The following is a 16,390-nucleotide window of genomic DNA, read 5'->3' as shown; positions in this document are numbered from 1 at the left end:
ATATTAAAATTTATATAAATTTGATATTATTATAAATAAAAAAATAAAGTAAATATTACAAAAGCTATCGGTTGTAGTTTATGATGAAAATGGGGTCGCGATTCGACTTCCTGTTCGTCTACGGTTCAACATCCGGCAGTGATAAGCTTCCCCTCCCCCTAACTTATATACATATATGTATATATATATATATATATATATATATTTATTGCTAATAATAAGAAATAAATACTATTGATAAATTTTTTTTTAATTTGTCATCAAAAGTCAAATGACTAACAATTTCATGATAAATATTTCAGTAACAAATTATTCAAATTTATATAGAAAAATATGAGTACTGACTACTAGAAATAAATGTAATAAATTCATAAGTATCTGCAGTAAATGAAATTTTAATTTACCTGAGGTAAAACACGAAACTTGCAAGGAAATACTGCAATGTGTTTAAATTCATCTCTTTTCCGCTGTTTCAATTCATCTCGATAAGCAGTAAATTTATCAAATAAATGATAAATTATATCCGCTTGGAATATTTTAACACCTAGTGAGTCTGCGAGCTCTTGAGCGTCACGTTCAATTTTTACATCGAACGCTAAAATTGTTGCGTATCTAGAAATTTATTTAAAATATTTTTTTTTTGAATAAAAATCTCATTAAAATTAAAAAAAAATACCTAGAGAAAAAGTAGGAGACACGATAGTATCTCACGCCAAATACACGTTTAAATCAAACACATGTATACGTGTGAAGTGTCATGGCGCGAGATGCTACCGTGTCTCTATACCGTAGACCGATAAGGAAACACAGTAGTGTCTCGCGCCAAGTACATATGCAAATCAAACACATGTATATGTATGAAGTGTCATGGCGCGAGATACTACCGTGCCTCTATACCATAGACCGATCAGGAAACACGGTAGTATCTCGCGCCAAGTACACGCTCAAATCAAACACATGTATATGTGTGAAGTGTCATGGCGCGAGATACTACCGTGTCTCTCTATACTGTAGGCAGATCAAAAGACACGGTAGTATCTCGCGCCAAGTACATATTCAAATCAAACACATGTATATGTGTGAAGTGTCATGACGCGAGACACTACCGCGTCTCTATACCGTAGGCCAATCAGGAAACACGGTAGTATCTCGCGCCAAGTACACGTTCAAATCAAACACATGTATATGTGTGAAGTGTCATGGCGCGAGATACTACCCTTTCTATACCGTAGATCGAACGTATTTAGCTCCAATTTTTAAAAACTTTTTTAAAAAAATTTTTACTTACTGACTATCGTGTTCTAACATTATAGAGGCTTTCATTACATCTTTTTTTACCACTGGACCAATTCTTATACCAGCGTACTGTAAAAAAAAAAAAAATTTATTATCATAATTTCCATAATTTTTTCGACTCAATTTCTTTTTATGCGAATTAAAAAAAATTTCTTCTAAAAAAGACTCAAAGAAAAAAATGTAAGATAAAAAATGCGGGAACGATGTGTCAGGGAGAGTAAAGGCGTTTTACCAAAAATAACATCTGACGCACGTTTCTCGTGTGCAGCTGAACCGTATGGTAAAATGTATGTAATGATAGCTCGCGTATTCCTCAGCCACGCAAGATGCGTAAAATACGCACCTATAAGCAAACATGAAGGGGTCAGGCACGTCGCGGTCGTAATTAGTCACTTTTACTCTCTTACCCTCGTTCGCAATGACATAAAAAATATTTTTTAAAACTCTAATCTCAACGGAAATAAAGTTATTAAAAAGTTTTGTTTATCAATATACACAAAAAATAATAAATTTTCGATGATGACAAATTATAGGAAATATACTTTTTTATTGCCTTTATGTAAAAATATAATTAGGAAATATTACCAACGGAAAATATATTTATATTATTCGAAACCCGACGAAGAACGATGAGCGTGTTGGTATTTCTGAGAAATAAGTATTTTCATATCGGGATACTCAAATTACTTTTCGTGTTAACTATTTTTGAAGTATTAAAAGGCATTACATAGATCTCATAATAAATAAGTAAACACATATTTTAATAAACTATAAATAGTTTGGACGAATAAATATCTACTACATTTAGTATTAAATTAATTGTTTAAAAATATTTATATATTTTTTTTAATTAATGAAAATTAATAATATCGTTATTTGAAATTTTTAAAAATATACGTTAATCCAATTGATTAAAAATAGTGGAAAAAAACAAAATTATATACATTTCCGCGTGCACCCCAGCCTTTACTAACGAGAAAATCCGTCGATTAAGAAATTCTATAGATCTACAGAAAATCAGGGCTCGCTATTAAAATTTTTTAGTTCCAAAATCAGGCACCGAAACTTTTACTATCGAAAAAATTCTATGAAAAATCTACAGAAAATCGGTGCCGCGACCGGTTACCCTCGACAAAATAACCTGAAAAAAAATAACTTTGTTATAAAATAACCTGAAAAAATTCACATAAATCTATAACGATAAAATTCGAACTTGAAGGTTAGTGTTGTTCAGGTTATTTTATAACAAAGTCATTTTTTTCAGGTTATTTTATTACGAGGTTATTTTTTTCTAGGTTATTTTGTCCGAGGGCAATTTGTTACGGAACCAGAAAATCTACAGAAACTCATGTATCTGAAGATCGGAACGTTTTTCGTGCGACGAAAATGAAAAAAATTCATGTAATTTCACTGCTTAAGGGTAATTTCAGAGGTTAGGGGTAGCCTAAGATTTTCAGCTGACATACCAGCATCTACATGCGAAACATTTCATAAATCTAGTCATCCAATAGATTTTTTTTTTCGCGCCAAAAACGATCCGATTTTAAGATACATAAAAAATCAAGACACTGCCCACGATAAGATAAAGAAATTTTTTTTCTCACACTAGTAGTGATAAATTATTTTTCAGAGATAACTATTAACATTTTCGAGTGCGAAAAGTAGGCATCTCAGCCTTTGCTTTCGAGAAAATCCGTTACCTAAGAAATTCTATCGAATATTTATCAGAAATAGGGACGTCGTGCCCATGATCTAACACGTCAAGTATTTTTTGTGTATTAAAAGGCATGACAGACAATACAGACATAATAAAATAGTGAACACATATGTCAATAAACTATATGTTATTTTGATTATTAAAAATCAACTACATTGAGTATTAAATTAATTATCAAAAAATATAAAAATAATCTTTTTGAATGAAGAAAATTAATAATATCGTTTATAAAATTGATTAAAAACAGTAAAAAAAAAATAAACCTGTAAAAATAACTGTAAATAATTTAGCTATTGATAAAACAATAAAACGAATGAATGAATGAATGAATTCATTGAATAAATGAATGAATGAGAATTTTCAAGAAAGTAATGAATGAAATGTTGAGTTACGTATACGTATTAAATAGTGAGTATACCATTTACTTTACGTTTTCTACAGTAGAAAGCGTACTATATAATACATAGTATACCTGAATACGTATTTAAAAATATATGAATATGTATATATATACTACGTAAAGTCGGTTATGCTTCCAAGTAAAAGTAGGCTCATTTCACCTGACAATTATGTACACAAACCCATTCACGAAATCGGATTATTCAAATTTAATTATTGCGCCGGGAGAAAATAATTTAATTCAAGTGATTACTTTTCTTGTGGTCATAAATACTCAAAATAAATCATTTTTATTAAAAAAAAATTCATAGTTATTATTTTGAGAAAACTTTTTCTTCAATTTAGTATATAAGTTTTAAATTTTATCCCAATATTAAGTCGATTGATTATTCCATTAATTAAATATAAATTATTTTAATCCCAGAGACACGAGTCGTTAATTGTCGAGTGTGAAATTTAGTAGACACGATAAATCTCGATATACGCGATTAATTGACTCAACTTTTTTTTGGTATCTTTGTATTTTTGGGCACAAGATCCCTATGGAAAATCGTTATCTAAATCCTTTTAATTTAATTGTAATTAATTAAAAACGTAAAACTGATTAATCATGAAAAGTTTAGCGGCCATTTTTATTTTTACTGTTGTTATTATTTTTTTCCTTTTTTACTCCATTAACTAGTGGCAGCAGCACTAGTGTAGTAGGATTTAAAAAAGAGTGACATCTGAGATAAAAAGGCGGGAAATTTAAATAAAAAATTTAAATAGAAAAAAGATTAGACTGTAAATAAGAAATTAAGAATTTAAAAGTTGATTAAAAATAAAATGATTGAGATGCGCACTTTTGAATTTCCCACCATTTTTGAATTTGCTACCGTTCCATAGGTTTTTGTATCTAATATTTAATAAATAATATTGTGGTGTGTAAAAATAAAATAAAAGTGGTGATTAAAAATAAAATGATTGAGTGGCGCGCTTTTGAATTTCCCGCCATTTTTGAATTTGCTACCGCCCCATAGGTTTTTGTATCTAATATTTAATAAATAATATTGTGGCGTAAAAAATAAATAATAATTACACTTGTATATCATAAGAATTCATTCTTAAAGAATGATCAATGCAAGTGGCTCATAATAATCATAATTCCACGAACCAAAGGAAGGAACAATGAAACACAATGGCATAAGATAATTAACAATTCTTAGCGTGAATTATTTTTCCCGTCTCTTATATTTATTAACGCTATTTCATCACACACATATATGCTGTTTAATATACATACACAACATACATTTATATATTTATATACACATACCGATCATTCGTGGAATACGATATAGGCGCGTGCAATGATTGACAATCAACTAATATTTTTCACTTGTCAAATGTCTTAATGTCTTAAGGCTCAAATTACGAGCATCAATTAATGTTCAATTAAAAAATTTCTTTAATTTATATATTTTTTTATATGTAAGAATAATAGTATGCAAAATATTTCATGTTATTTCTAAGAAAATCAACTGACGTCTGATAATTTTTGGATTTTTTTAAAACGATGAACCATAGGAAAAAATTATGGTCTATGTCATTAATAGGGACAAGAATTTTGCCTTAATTTTGAAATGAATGGTTCTAATGTTTGATATTACGGCGAAAATATTGGTCTTATAAAAAAACTTTTCAAACAAAAGTTGTAGGAAATTTTATTTTCTAGAGAAAATGTCTCTTATGATTTTTTTATACGACCAACTTTTTCACCGTAATTTCAAAATTAAGATTTTCATGATTAACAAAAATTTGAATAATTCATTATGAATCTCAATTTTGGAATTACAGTGGAAATATTGGCCGTATAAAAAAGTTTTTCAAATAAAAGTTGTAGAAAATTTTATTTTCTAGAGAAAATGTCTCTTATGATTTTTTTTTACGACCAATTTTTTCGCCGTAATTTCAAAATTAAGATTTTCAAAATTAACAAAAATTTGAATAATTCATTATGAATCCCAATTTTGGAATTACAGTGGAAATATTGGCCGTATAAAAAAATTTTTCAAACAAAAGTTGTGAGAAATTTAATTTTATAAAAAAAATCTCTCTTATGATTTTTTGATACGATCAATATTTTCACCGTGATTCCAAAATTAAGATTCATAATGAATGATTCAAATTTGTGTTAATTATGAAAATCTTAATTTTGGAAATACGGCTTTATTATTAGTCCTAAGAAAAAATTATAAAAATCATTTTTTTTTTCAAAATTAAATTTTGAACAACTTTTACTTGAAAAATTTTTTTATACGAACAATATTTCCGCCGTAATATCAAAAATTCGACAGCATTAATAATTAATTGTTATTTTTAAATCAGTCAAAATCCTGGCTCTAGTCATGAATCAAAATGTCGAGTTGGATTTGAATTATAAAATTTAAAAATTAATTGGATGTAAGCAATAACGTGTCAGTCCACGAAAAACTGATCTTCAGAGTAGTGTAGAGTTAAAAAATATTTAAAAACATTAAAGACAGAGAAATTCTAAGGAAAAAGAAATTTTCATAGAGAAATTTTTTTTTTAACGGTATTATGAATTTCTGGATAAACAGAGTATTGAAATATAAAATTTTTAGTGACGCCCGGATAATATGGCGTCTTTATCCTTTAAGTTTAAACTTCCTTGCATTGTCTTTTTACCGGTTAAGCACATTTAAAGACATGAGAGCGGATACGAATTGTCTGATGCATGCTTCGTCAGCTTTTGGTATGAATTTCCACGAGTTTTATAAGCCTTTATTACCACACATTATAAATAAATAAAATATATATATGGCTGAAAAAGGGCCGAGAAGACTAAATCTGGCGGAAATTATGCCGAAAACAAACGATTTTATACGAAAAAGTTGAAAGTTGGCCGAAAACACTCAGAAATTTGATTATTCTTAACAAACAGACCGGAAATAAACCGATAAATTGAGTCGGACGTTTTTTCGGGCCTAGTATCGTTTTTTTTTTTATAAAATTATTAGGAAAATTCCAAATAACTCAATGTAGCACTGAAAATTTTCAAATTTTCGGTCAGTTTTAAGCCTAGTCGTCAGCCAAATTTCGGCCCTTTTGTCCACTTTTCAGCCGAGAAAAAGTTTTATTGCTTCTTCGGCTTGAAATTTTCCACCTGAGATGTTTGGCCAGAAAAAATACATACACCCGCACAAAAAAATATATAAATAACATATATGTCCCATATAGCCGATAGATCGATGCATATATGTCACATATATATTTTTCTGTGTGGGCAGTATCTGCTTCACTACATTTGAATTTTATATAAGTTTGAAGCCGACCCAGAAAGAAAATTTTTTCTGACACTTGGAAATTTACTTAATAAATTCAAATGTCAGTCAAAAAAAGAAAATTCACTATTCGAATACGCAAATATCGAGTACTTTTTGCGCGCTTCCCATTTTCCCGCCCGTAAAATTTTAAATTACGAATTTCAGAAAAAAAAAATATCTGTCACTGCAATAACAGTAGTTGGGATGACCGCAAATTGGATTTAAAAAATGACAGTGCAAAATATCAGTCTCTCTTCTTATCTTTACCACAATGTTGTGGTAACCCGAGTTACAATAAACTAGTACAATTTACTATAATGTAGTAGTGAAATTTCTCTTGTGGTTCGAAGAGAAGATACGAGATATTTACATTCACACATCCTCAGATAAAATTATAAAATGAAGATATCTATTGAGGTCTATTTTTAAAACTCGCGCCAAAACTAATAATTATTTTTTCAAATTTAAAATTTTTCACAGGAAGTTAAATATGATTTAATGATATTTAATTTTACTTTGTTCTACACATTTTATTTAATACGCTACACCTCCGCATTAAATCTAACATAAGGAAGTAAAGTGTAAAGAATAATATATAATAATATAAAGAGATCCGTCGAAAGAGTGATAAAGAGAAATGGGCTAAGAGGGATAAAGAGGGAATTCATATACCATACGTGTACCGTAGCGTAGTACATCCAATTAACCTCGTAGCTCATGTAACGATTGAATGAAGGATGATAATTTACAAGTTACTATAATGGTGAGTAGATGAGTCGTGCGAACATCCTGTTTCTTCGATTATTATTAAATCATATATTTTTTTTATTTTTACTATTATTTTTATGTTAATTTATTTTATTAAATATATACTCGACTTGATAGAATAAAAAAAAATTTTTATTTTAATTTTTATGTAAACATATAAAATTATAGTATCGGGAGAAAAATGTATAGTAACAACTACAATATTATGGGAATAGTTCCTATATATAGTAACAGGATTTTTTTTTTAAATTTCGATTATAAAAATGGCGCCCATAAAAATTATGGTAATAATTTCTATATGGTATTGGAATAGTTCCTATTAAATTATGGTAATAATTACTATGTCACTATGGCAATCATTCCACTATTCCTGAGGTAATTTTCATCATATACTGAAGTAATGGTTACCATAATACTATGGTAGCTATTACTATAATATACAGTAATTATTACTACAATATTCGATAGTAATTACTATGACATTTGGAAATTTTTTATATTATAGTAATGGTTACCATATTATCACAGTAATCGATACTACAATATTAAGGTAATCGTTACCATATTGCATGGTAAATATTACGATAATATATGGTAACAATTAGCATAACTTTTGGAAATTACTTATATTATGGTAACTATTACCATAATATATGGTAACAATTACTATAACATTCAGTAATGATTACCATAATATTCGATAACGATTACAATAACATTTAAAAATTTCTTGTATTGAGATAATGGTTGCTATATTATTATAGTAATCATTACTGTACTATTGTGGCAATCGTTACCATAATAAATGGTAAAAATTACTATAACATTCAGTAAAAATTACCATAACATTTGATAACGACTACAATAACATTTGGAAATTTCTTATATTGAGGTAATGATTACTATAACATTCAGTAATGAATACCATAACATTCGGTAACGATTACAATATTTGAAAATTTCTTATATTGAGATAATGGTTACTTTATTATTCTAGTAATCGTTACCGTACTATTGTGGTAACTATTACCATAATATATGATAACAATTACTATAACAGTCAATAATGATTACCACAATATTCGGTAACGATTGCAATAACATTTGAAAATTTCTTATATTGAGGTAATGGTTACTATAACATTCAGTAATGAATACCATAACATTCGGTAACGATTGCAATAACATTTGAAAATTTCTTATATTGAGGTAATGGTTACCATATTATAATAGTAATCGTTACCGTACTATTGTGGTAATTATTACCATAATATATGGTAACAATTACTATGACATTCAGTAAAAATTACCATAACATTCGGTAACGATTACAATAACATTTGAAAATTTCTTATATTGAGGTAATGGTTACTATATTATTATAGTAATCGTTACCGTACTATTGTGGTAACTATTACCATAATATACGGTAACGATTACTATAACATTCAGTAATGATTACCATTACAATAACATTGAAAAATTTCTTATGTTGAGGTAATGATTACCACTTTGTTACAGTAATCATTACCGTCTTATTACGGTAATTATTATCATAAAATATGGTAAAGATTACTTAAACATTCGGTAATAATTACAATAATATTTGAAAATTTCTTATATTGAAGTAATGGTTACCATATTATCATAGTAATCGTTACCATACTATGATGGTAACCATTACCGTAATAATATAGTAATGACTCCCATACATTACGATGAACATTGCCACCGTAATATAGAAACATTACCACAATATTATGAAATACTTCCCATGAGTATGGTAATCATTACCATACGATATAAGAATTATCATCATAATTATAGGAATTGTGTCAATTTTTGACTTTATTAGTGGAATGATTTTTATTAGTAGCTACAGATCTCAAATAAAAAACGTTATTTTCTACAACGTTATTTTCCATACTGCGCGAAAATAAAAATAACATTAAAAATAAACCAAGTACGTAAAAATAATGGGTCACATCCGGTGAAAAAATTTCATGAATGAATGGTTTGTATTTAAAGTGTTTGTAATTTGTAAGTATGTACTTAAGATTGTTAAGCTGCAAAGACGGATGTAGGAAGGATAAGATTTGTACGCAGCAGGATAATAAGGTTTACAGAAAAAAAATAAATAAATAAAATAAAATTCGAAAACCAGTTGACCCTGCCTGTTATTCCTAGAATTTTCCGATCTACGCGAGTTCAAAGAGCTCGAATGCTGTCAGTTTTAAATTGACTTGTTTAGATACAGACCGCTTAGACATCGACTCTTCTTATTCAATGCAGGTAATCATGAAAAATAGGCAGACCCACGACATGAAATTCAGGCTTTAGTTGATGCCAGCCCCCGCTTTCCCAAGCAACAATCTTATCTTTGCCTAAAATCATTTCGTTTCATCCCTTACCGCATACAGAAAAAAAGCGGGAATTTTTGAATATTCAAAAATTTGAATTTTTTATCAACCAAAAATTGATCTAGACTTAATTTAATTAAATTTCAAATTAATCGTCAGTATTTTACTTACGAGTCACAAAAAAATTTTCAACGAATGGCAACAATTTTTTTTTTGTTATCGTGTAAAAAATAAACAAAGTATATGACTAAGATAAGAATAGTGTTAGATAAAAATAAAAGTTGAGGTAAAGAAACAAGAAAGAATAGAGTTGTAAATCCAGGAAGTCCGGAAATGAAAACTTAGAAGGTATTCTCTTATTTCTGTCACGCCGGAAACTGCAATGACGGCTTAGTATTCAAATAGAGTATTAAGTATTAAGTTTCTTTCTTAATTTTAATGCGCGTAGTAAAAAAATTTCACTTAATATTCTTTATTTTTTTGCTTTTTCTAAACGATATTGGATTTTTGAAAATTGACGTCTATATTACGTACAGATCGGAAATATATTTTCCTTTTTTTTCAAATAAATATATAAACACATAAATATATATAATTAACTAATTTTTGGGTAAACATAATTCAAAAAGTACAAGAGATCGAATCAACTATATATATATATATATATAAAGGTGGTCATAAAATGCAGCGTTCATTTCCGGTCCTCAGGGCTTTTAGGTTTTAGCTCAGACATAAAATAACAGACAAGACTGTAAAATCATCATTCTTTTTCATTTATCTTTTTCTTTTTTATCTTACAAACTTTACCTTTCTCTTTCACTTCATATATCATCTTCTTTTTTTTTTTTTAAATTTATATTCAAGTTTAGGCCACTTAATACACCTATCCATTATCATTCATATTTATGTTTATACTTAAAAAAAATTTCTGAAATTTATTTTTAATTTTTTTTTTTTGCAACATGGTGGCCACAGATTTTTGAGATTGAAATTTCCTGACTTTTCCAGGTATTCCAGTCAAACAATTCAAAAATTCCCTGACTATGTGTAGTAATATTAAATAATTGGAAATATTTATTTAATTTAAAATAAAATGGTATAAGTCAGTTTAATCAATAATTAATCATTGTCGTTAAATGAAACTTTTTTTTATTATTTGTCAATGTTCATTGTTTTTTTTTTTTATTTATTAAATGAATAATTTTTTATTTTTGATTTGAAATCCATGTTTTTATATAACTTACTCTATAATAAAATATAAATAAATTTTTCATTTTCACTAGAATAAATTTCATAAATAAGAATATTTCATAGAATATTAATAAAGTATTAATGAAGTACGCGAATAATAAATATAGTGAAACTTATTAGTTCATTACTTGTGTATACATTTAATGTTTTTAGTTTTTTAACTTGTCAATATGGATGTTAATAGCTTGAAGATCCTGGCGATTGGTTTCTACTAAGACTTTTTTTTTCTAACAGCCTTGATAATTCTAACTGCTTCATTTTTTCGCTATTGGAATCAATTTCTACTAATTTTTTTTCGATGGTTTTACAACCGCATTCGCGCCGCGTCACTTTTTGAAAAGTTTTGACAGAAAACTAAATTTGTCGGATTTTTTCAGTCAAAAGAAAGAAAGTGAAAATTTTTCCAGCTTTGTGACGAAATTCCCTGAAATTTCCCTGACTTTTCCAGTATATTTATAATTCCCTGACATTTACAGATTTTCCAGTTTTTCCAGAAATGTGGCCACCGGTTGCAATGAAAAAAAATTTTCAAATCAAAAAAAGTGATCAGTAAATAAAATTATTTATTTGAAAATCTCTGAAACTGTCGACTGAATTGTAAGTAAAAATAAAAAGAGTTAGAAATTTTGTCAAGTGAATTTTTGAGTAGAGATTAAAAACGCGATGGCAGTTATTAGTTATATATTAAATATATATGAGGTTCAAGCTGATAGACTGGCATTAGAAACTTTTCACGCTGATTTGAATGTACAGAGAATATTTTTATCTGTACCACACGGGGTCCTAGATAAGATATATAACAGCGGTTGACAAGACAGAGGTCATGTATCTGTGATGAAATGTCTCATTCTTCTTTCTCATCCCCACGACAACGTAGTTTTTGTGAAGGAACAAGCTAACAGCACCCACCTTAGACTACGTACATGACGATTTAAAATATATGTAACACAATACGTGAATACGAGAGTTGACTTGCGTTGGATTAGAATAAAGGGACTAAAGAAGTAAAGGGAAATAATAGTAAGAAAAGGTGAAATCGGACCTAACTTGTTCAGGGATTGAGAGAAAAGGTATTACTGTCTCGTGTCTTGTAGCACCCACGTGGCTCTCTTTTTTTTTAATCTTTATAGCATTCAGTTGTGGAAAATGTGGGTAATTATTTGCTATTTTTAAATTGTGAATTTTGCGAAAAAAAAAAATTTTTACTTGAACTAAGAATTATTTTTTTCTTAAAAATTGAATTCTTGTTTCAAATAATTCTGTTGTTTTAAAATTTGAATTTTTGTTTCAAGTTATTCTGTTATCTTATAAATTAAATTCTTGTTTCAAGTCATTCTGTTTTCTTAAGAATGGAATTCTTGTGTCAAGTCATTCTGTTTTCTTAAAATTTGAATTCTTGTGTCAAGTCATTCTGTTTTCTTAAAAATTCAATTCTTGATTCAAGTCATTCTGTTTTTTAAAAAATTGAATTCTTGTTTCAAGTCATTCTGTTTTTTAAAAAATTGAATTCCTGTTTCGAGTCATTCTGTTTTTTAAAAAATTGAATTCTTGTTTCGAGTCATTCTGGTCTTTTAAAAATTGAATTCTAGTTTCAAGTCATTCAATTTTTTTAAAAATTGAATTCTTGTTTCAAGTCATTCTGTTTTCTTAATTCAAAAAAATTTACACTTACATCAAATATGAGAAACTACTCATTCAAATATTTTAATCTCAGCTCAAGAAAATTTTTTCTTGATTCCAGAATTATAATATTTTGAAAGAAATTATTTAATTCTTGATACAAGAATATCATTCTCTGATTTGACACTAGCGACTTGATTTAAGAAGGCACTTGATCGTACTAAATATGTACTTTTTTTTTAAATTACATGAATGAGATGTCGCGTTACTCGACATTTTTACGCTTCAATTTTACTTCTAAAAAACACTGACTTCAGACGGGATCGAACTCGCGACCTCTGAATTAAAAGTCTTGTCTACTATCCGCTAGTCTGTCATAGTTCCGACACATTGAAATTAAAAATTCTAACTATAAATACTATGAAAATACTAGAGGTCTCTATTGTCCATTAATTAGACGGTCCAACACTCGGAAAAAATTCGGCACAGTAGGGGATCAGTGACCATCCCTAGGACAGGTGGGTGTTTTAAAACCAAGCGCCTAATATTCTTGAACTAAGTTCTTAATTTTGCTTCGTCCCTACGTCTCGGAATAAAAACTTGAAGTTTTCTAAGCAAAATTTTTTTTTCCATTCAACAAAATTACACTCGGGTAAAAAATTCCAACCATTCAAATTGATCAAGTCATTCTAATGATATCGTAAGAAAAAACTATATTTATACCTACGCACTTTTACGCCCACAAAAAAGGTCAAACCGGGTTTTGGGCACCAAAATATCAACGTCCGTTAAGCAAAATTTTTAAATTCTAAAACCAATAAAATTCCGTTTCCTAAAAATTCAAATTTCTTTTCATAAAAAAGAGTCAAATAAAATTTCAAAAAATGAATTTACTAAATTTAAAAAAAATTTCTTATGGTTAAAATTTCATTTTTTTTTTTTTTATCCCACCCACTCGATTTCTTTGGGATTGTATTCGTCGAGAGTTGGCGTACCGTATCTCCACGTCGGGAAGTTGGTCTTCCTTCTCGTTAAAATCACAACGACTTTCATCCGGTGGGATTACTTATATTCCGAGACAAGAAACTTCTCGATAAATATCTCCTATTACTAAATTCTTAAAGATCTTAAAAAAAAGTATCAATACAAATTTTTTTTAAAAATCGCCTCCAAAAATTAAAAAAAAAAAACTAGTTTTTAAAAACGAAAATTTCTACTCTAGGTAATTCAGATAATAAAGCATAAAAATTTCAAATTACCCTGAGTACTAATTATCAATTAATTTTTATGAGAAAAAAAAAAATTAAATTGAAATACTAGTAAATTGAATGGACAATTTTTGATACTTTCATGAAATATAAAAAGTAAAAATCTAAATATTGAAATTTTGAGCTGATAGTTGAATACGATGGATAACAAGTAGTTTTATAATAAAAGAGAAAGAGAGTAAATGCATAGAGTACATGAGCAATGAGCCGTATCCTGCTAAACTGTTAAGAAGGAAGTGGTTCATTGCGACTACCGCGTCCACATACACTTTAAATGCCGAAACAACCTTATCACCATTCGAGACTATACATTATAAACGCTATACTACACAATATTATCCCACAATTGTATTATTCGAATTCAGATTACGCAAATTTACTTGATAAAATAATTTAGGAAATTTTATAATGAGTCTGCAGTCTGCGGTCATTACGTGACTGTCTGAGTATGTACCAAATTTAATAAATATGATTCAAATTTCATTGTTTATCGAAATTTTAAGAATTTACTATGATCCTGAAGTTAGCAGACGTCTATTAATTTTTTGATTTTTTTATAAACGATAAATTTAAAAAAAATAAAAAAAATAAAAATATGCACATGTAGAAAATTTAAAGAACTGTAGGTGCAATTTTCTGAAATATTTTTTTTTTTTAAATTTACTGTTTTTACAAGAATTCAAAAATTATTAGACGTCGGCTAATTACGAACCTGAAGTTAGCAGACAATTAAAAATTTTTGGATTTTATTTTGAACAATTAAATTTGAATAAAAAAAAAAACTAAAAATATGCACATGTAGAAAATTTAAAGAACTGTAGGTGCAATTTTCTGAAATAATTTTTTTTTTAATTTAATTTTTCTACAGAAATTCAAAAATTATGAGACGTCGGCTAATTACGATCCTGAAGTTAGCAAACAATTAAAGATTTTTTGACTTTATTTTGAGCAATTAAATTTGAAGAAAAAAAAAAACTAAAAATATGCACATGTAAAATATTTAAAAGACTACAAGTGCAATTTTTTAAAATATTTTTTTTTTCATCGTTTATCGTTTTTTGAAAAATTCAAAAATTATTAGACGTTGGCTAATTTCAGTACCATCAATTTACTTTCAAATCGTTTCATTAATTCGCAAGCTAATTCATTTCTGTAATTAAACAAATCATGAGATTCGAAAAAAAATTCAACGTATGGTCAAATTTTTTTTTTTTATTGGTCGTCTAATATATGTATTTTTTTTTTCAAATATCCTGACCGCGAAAGGTACAAAAAAATTGTTGGATTTTGAATGATTTTGAAGTAAGTAGACAATTAAAAATTTACGGACTTTTTTTTCAAAGGTCAATTACAAAAAAAAAAAATAAAACTAAAAATATCCACATGTAGAAAATTAAAAAAACTACAGATAGAATTTTTTTAATTTATGATTTTGAAAAAAATTCAAAAATTATAAAACGGCGAATTTCAGTTTCATAAATTTTGAGGCTTTACCAAAGAGTTGTCTTTTATTGTTACGAAAAAAATCGGAATCTAATCTCCGAGTATTTAAAAATTTTTATACCAGTAATTTTATAAAATTATACCAACATTTTTTAGCGCGAAAAATAAATTTTGAATGTCAAATTTTTTAGGCTAAAATTTATTTATCAAATTTCGTTTAACTCCTAATTGACGTCAACTGTAAATCATTTTTTTGAAATCTGTCTCGCCGAAATTGCAACTCCGTAGTCCTTTTTTCAATTAATCCTCAAAATTTTACTACAGTCATTACAATTCAGTCGCTAAATATTTAAAAAAAATGGCGGCACTGTCTGAGAATGCCCTTAAATAAAATACCGTCTTTTTCCCGCGTAATTTAAATGTATTTCTAATGATATAGATAAATTTTCTTATCTCCATACTTGGCAATAAAAAAAAAAACTCAAAACCATGAAAAGGCACAAATTCAAGTCAAGATCACGATAACAAAATTAATAACATCAACTAATTTTATCAGAGATATGACTGGAAAAAACTTCTAGATTTTAAAAAAAAACTTACCGGTATTTTACTGGCTTTCAAAAAGTCTAACAACGCCTCCAGTGCACCCAGAGTTGATGCTTGAACAAAGACACCGCGTTCGACTAATTTTATGCTTCCCAGTGCTTTGGATAATTCTCTAGCTATTTCTTCTCTTAATAATTCTACTTCATCTGGTTTTTGAGCAACTAGTAAATTTAATCCTGCAGAAAAATATAAATATAAATATAAACAAATAATAAGTAATTATTAAAACTTTAAAAATATCAATAAAATTTACCAGCAATAGCCTTTTCTAAATCTTTCGCTGCTATTTTGACACCTTGAGCTGCTTTTATTTCTCTGTATTCGATGTAAGCATTC

The 16,390-nt window shown here is 27.9% G+C and overlaps 1 protein-coding gene across 1 annotated transcript in view; it reads right to left on the bottom strand.

Annotated features, from left to right (window-relative positions):
• LOC130663982 (eukaryotic translation initiation factor 5B) overlaps window positions 1–16,390 on the bottom strand; it is a 61,390-nt gene that overhangs the window by 36,249 nt on the left and 8,751 nt on the right. The window contains exons 9-12 of the mRNA XM_057463597.1: window positions 16,308–16,389; window positions 16,049–16,230; window positions 1,289–1,365; window positions 405–612 (exon numbers count right to left, since the gene is read on the bottom strand). Coding sequence (XP_057319580.1) covers window positions 405–612; window positions 1,289–1,365; window positions 16,049–16,230; window positions 16,308–16,389 — 549 coding nt within the window. The remainder of the gene's footprint in view (window positions 1–404; window positions 613–1,288; window positions 1,366–16,048; window positions 16,231–16,307; window position 16,390) is intronic.

Source organism: Microplitis mediator, chromosome 1 (genome assembly GCF_029852145.1).
Source record: "Microplitis mediator isolate UGA2020A chromosome 1, iyMicMedi2.1, whole genome shotgun sequence".
Classification (NCBI taxonomy): domain Eukaryota; kingdom Metazoa; phylum Arthropoda; class Insecta; order Hymenoptera; family Braconidae; genus Microplitis; species Microplitis mediator.
Note: the sequence above shows the minus strand (reverse complement) of the source record. Positions and strands in the feature narration are given on the sequence as shown.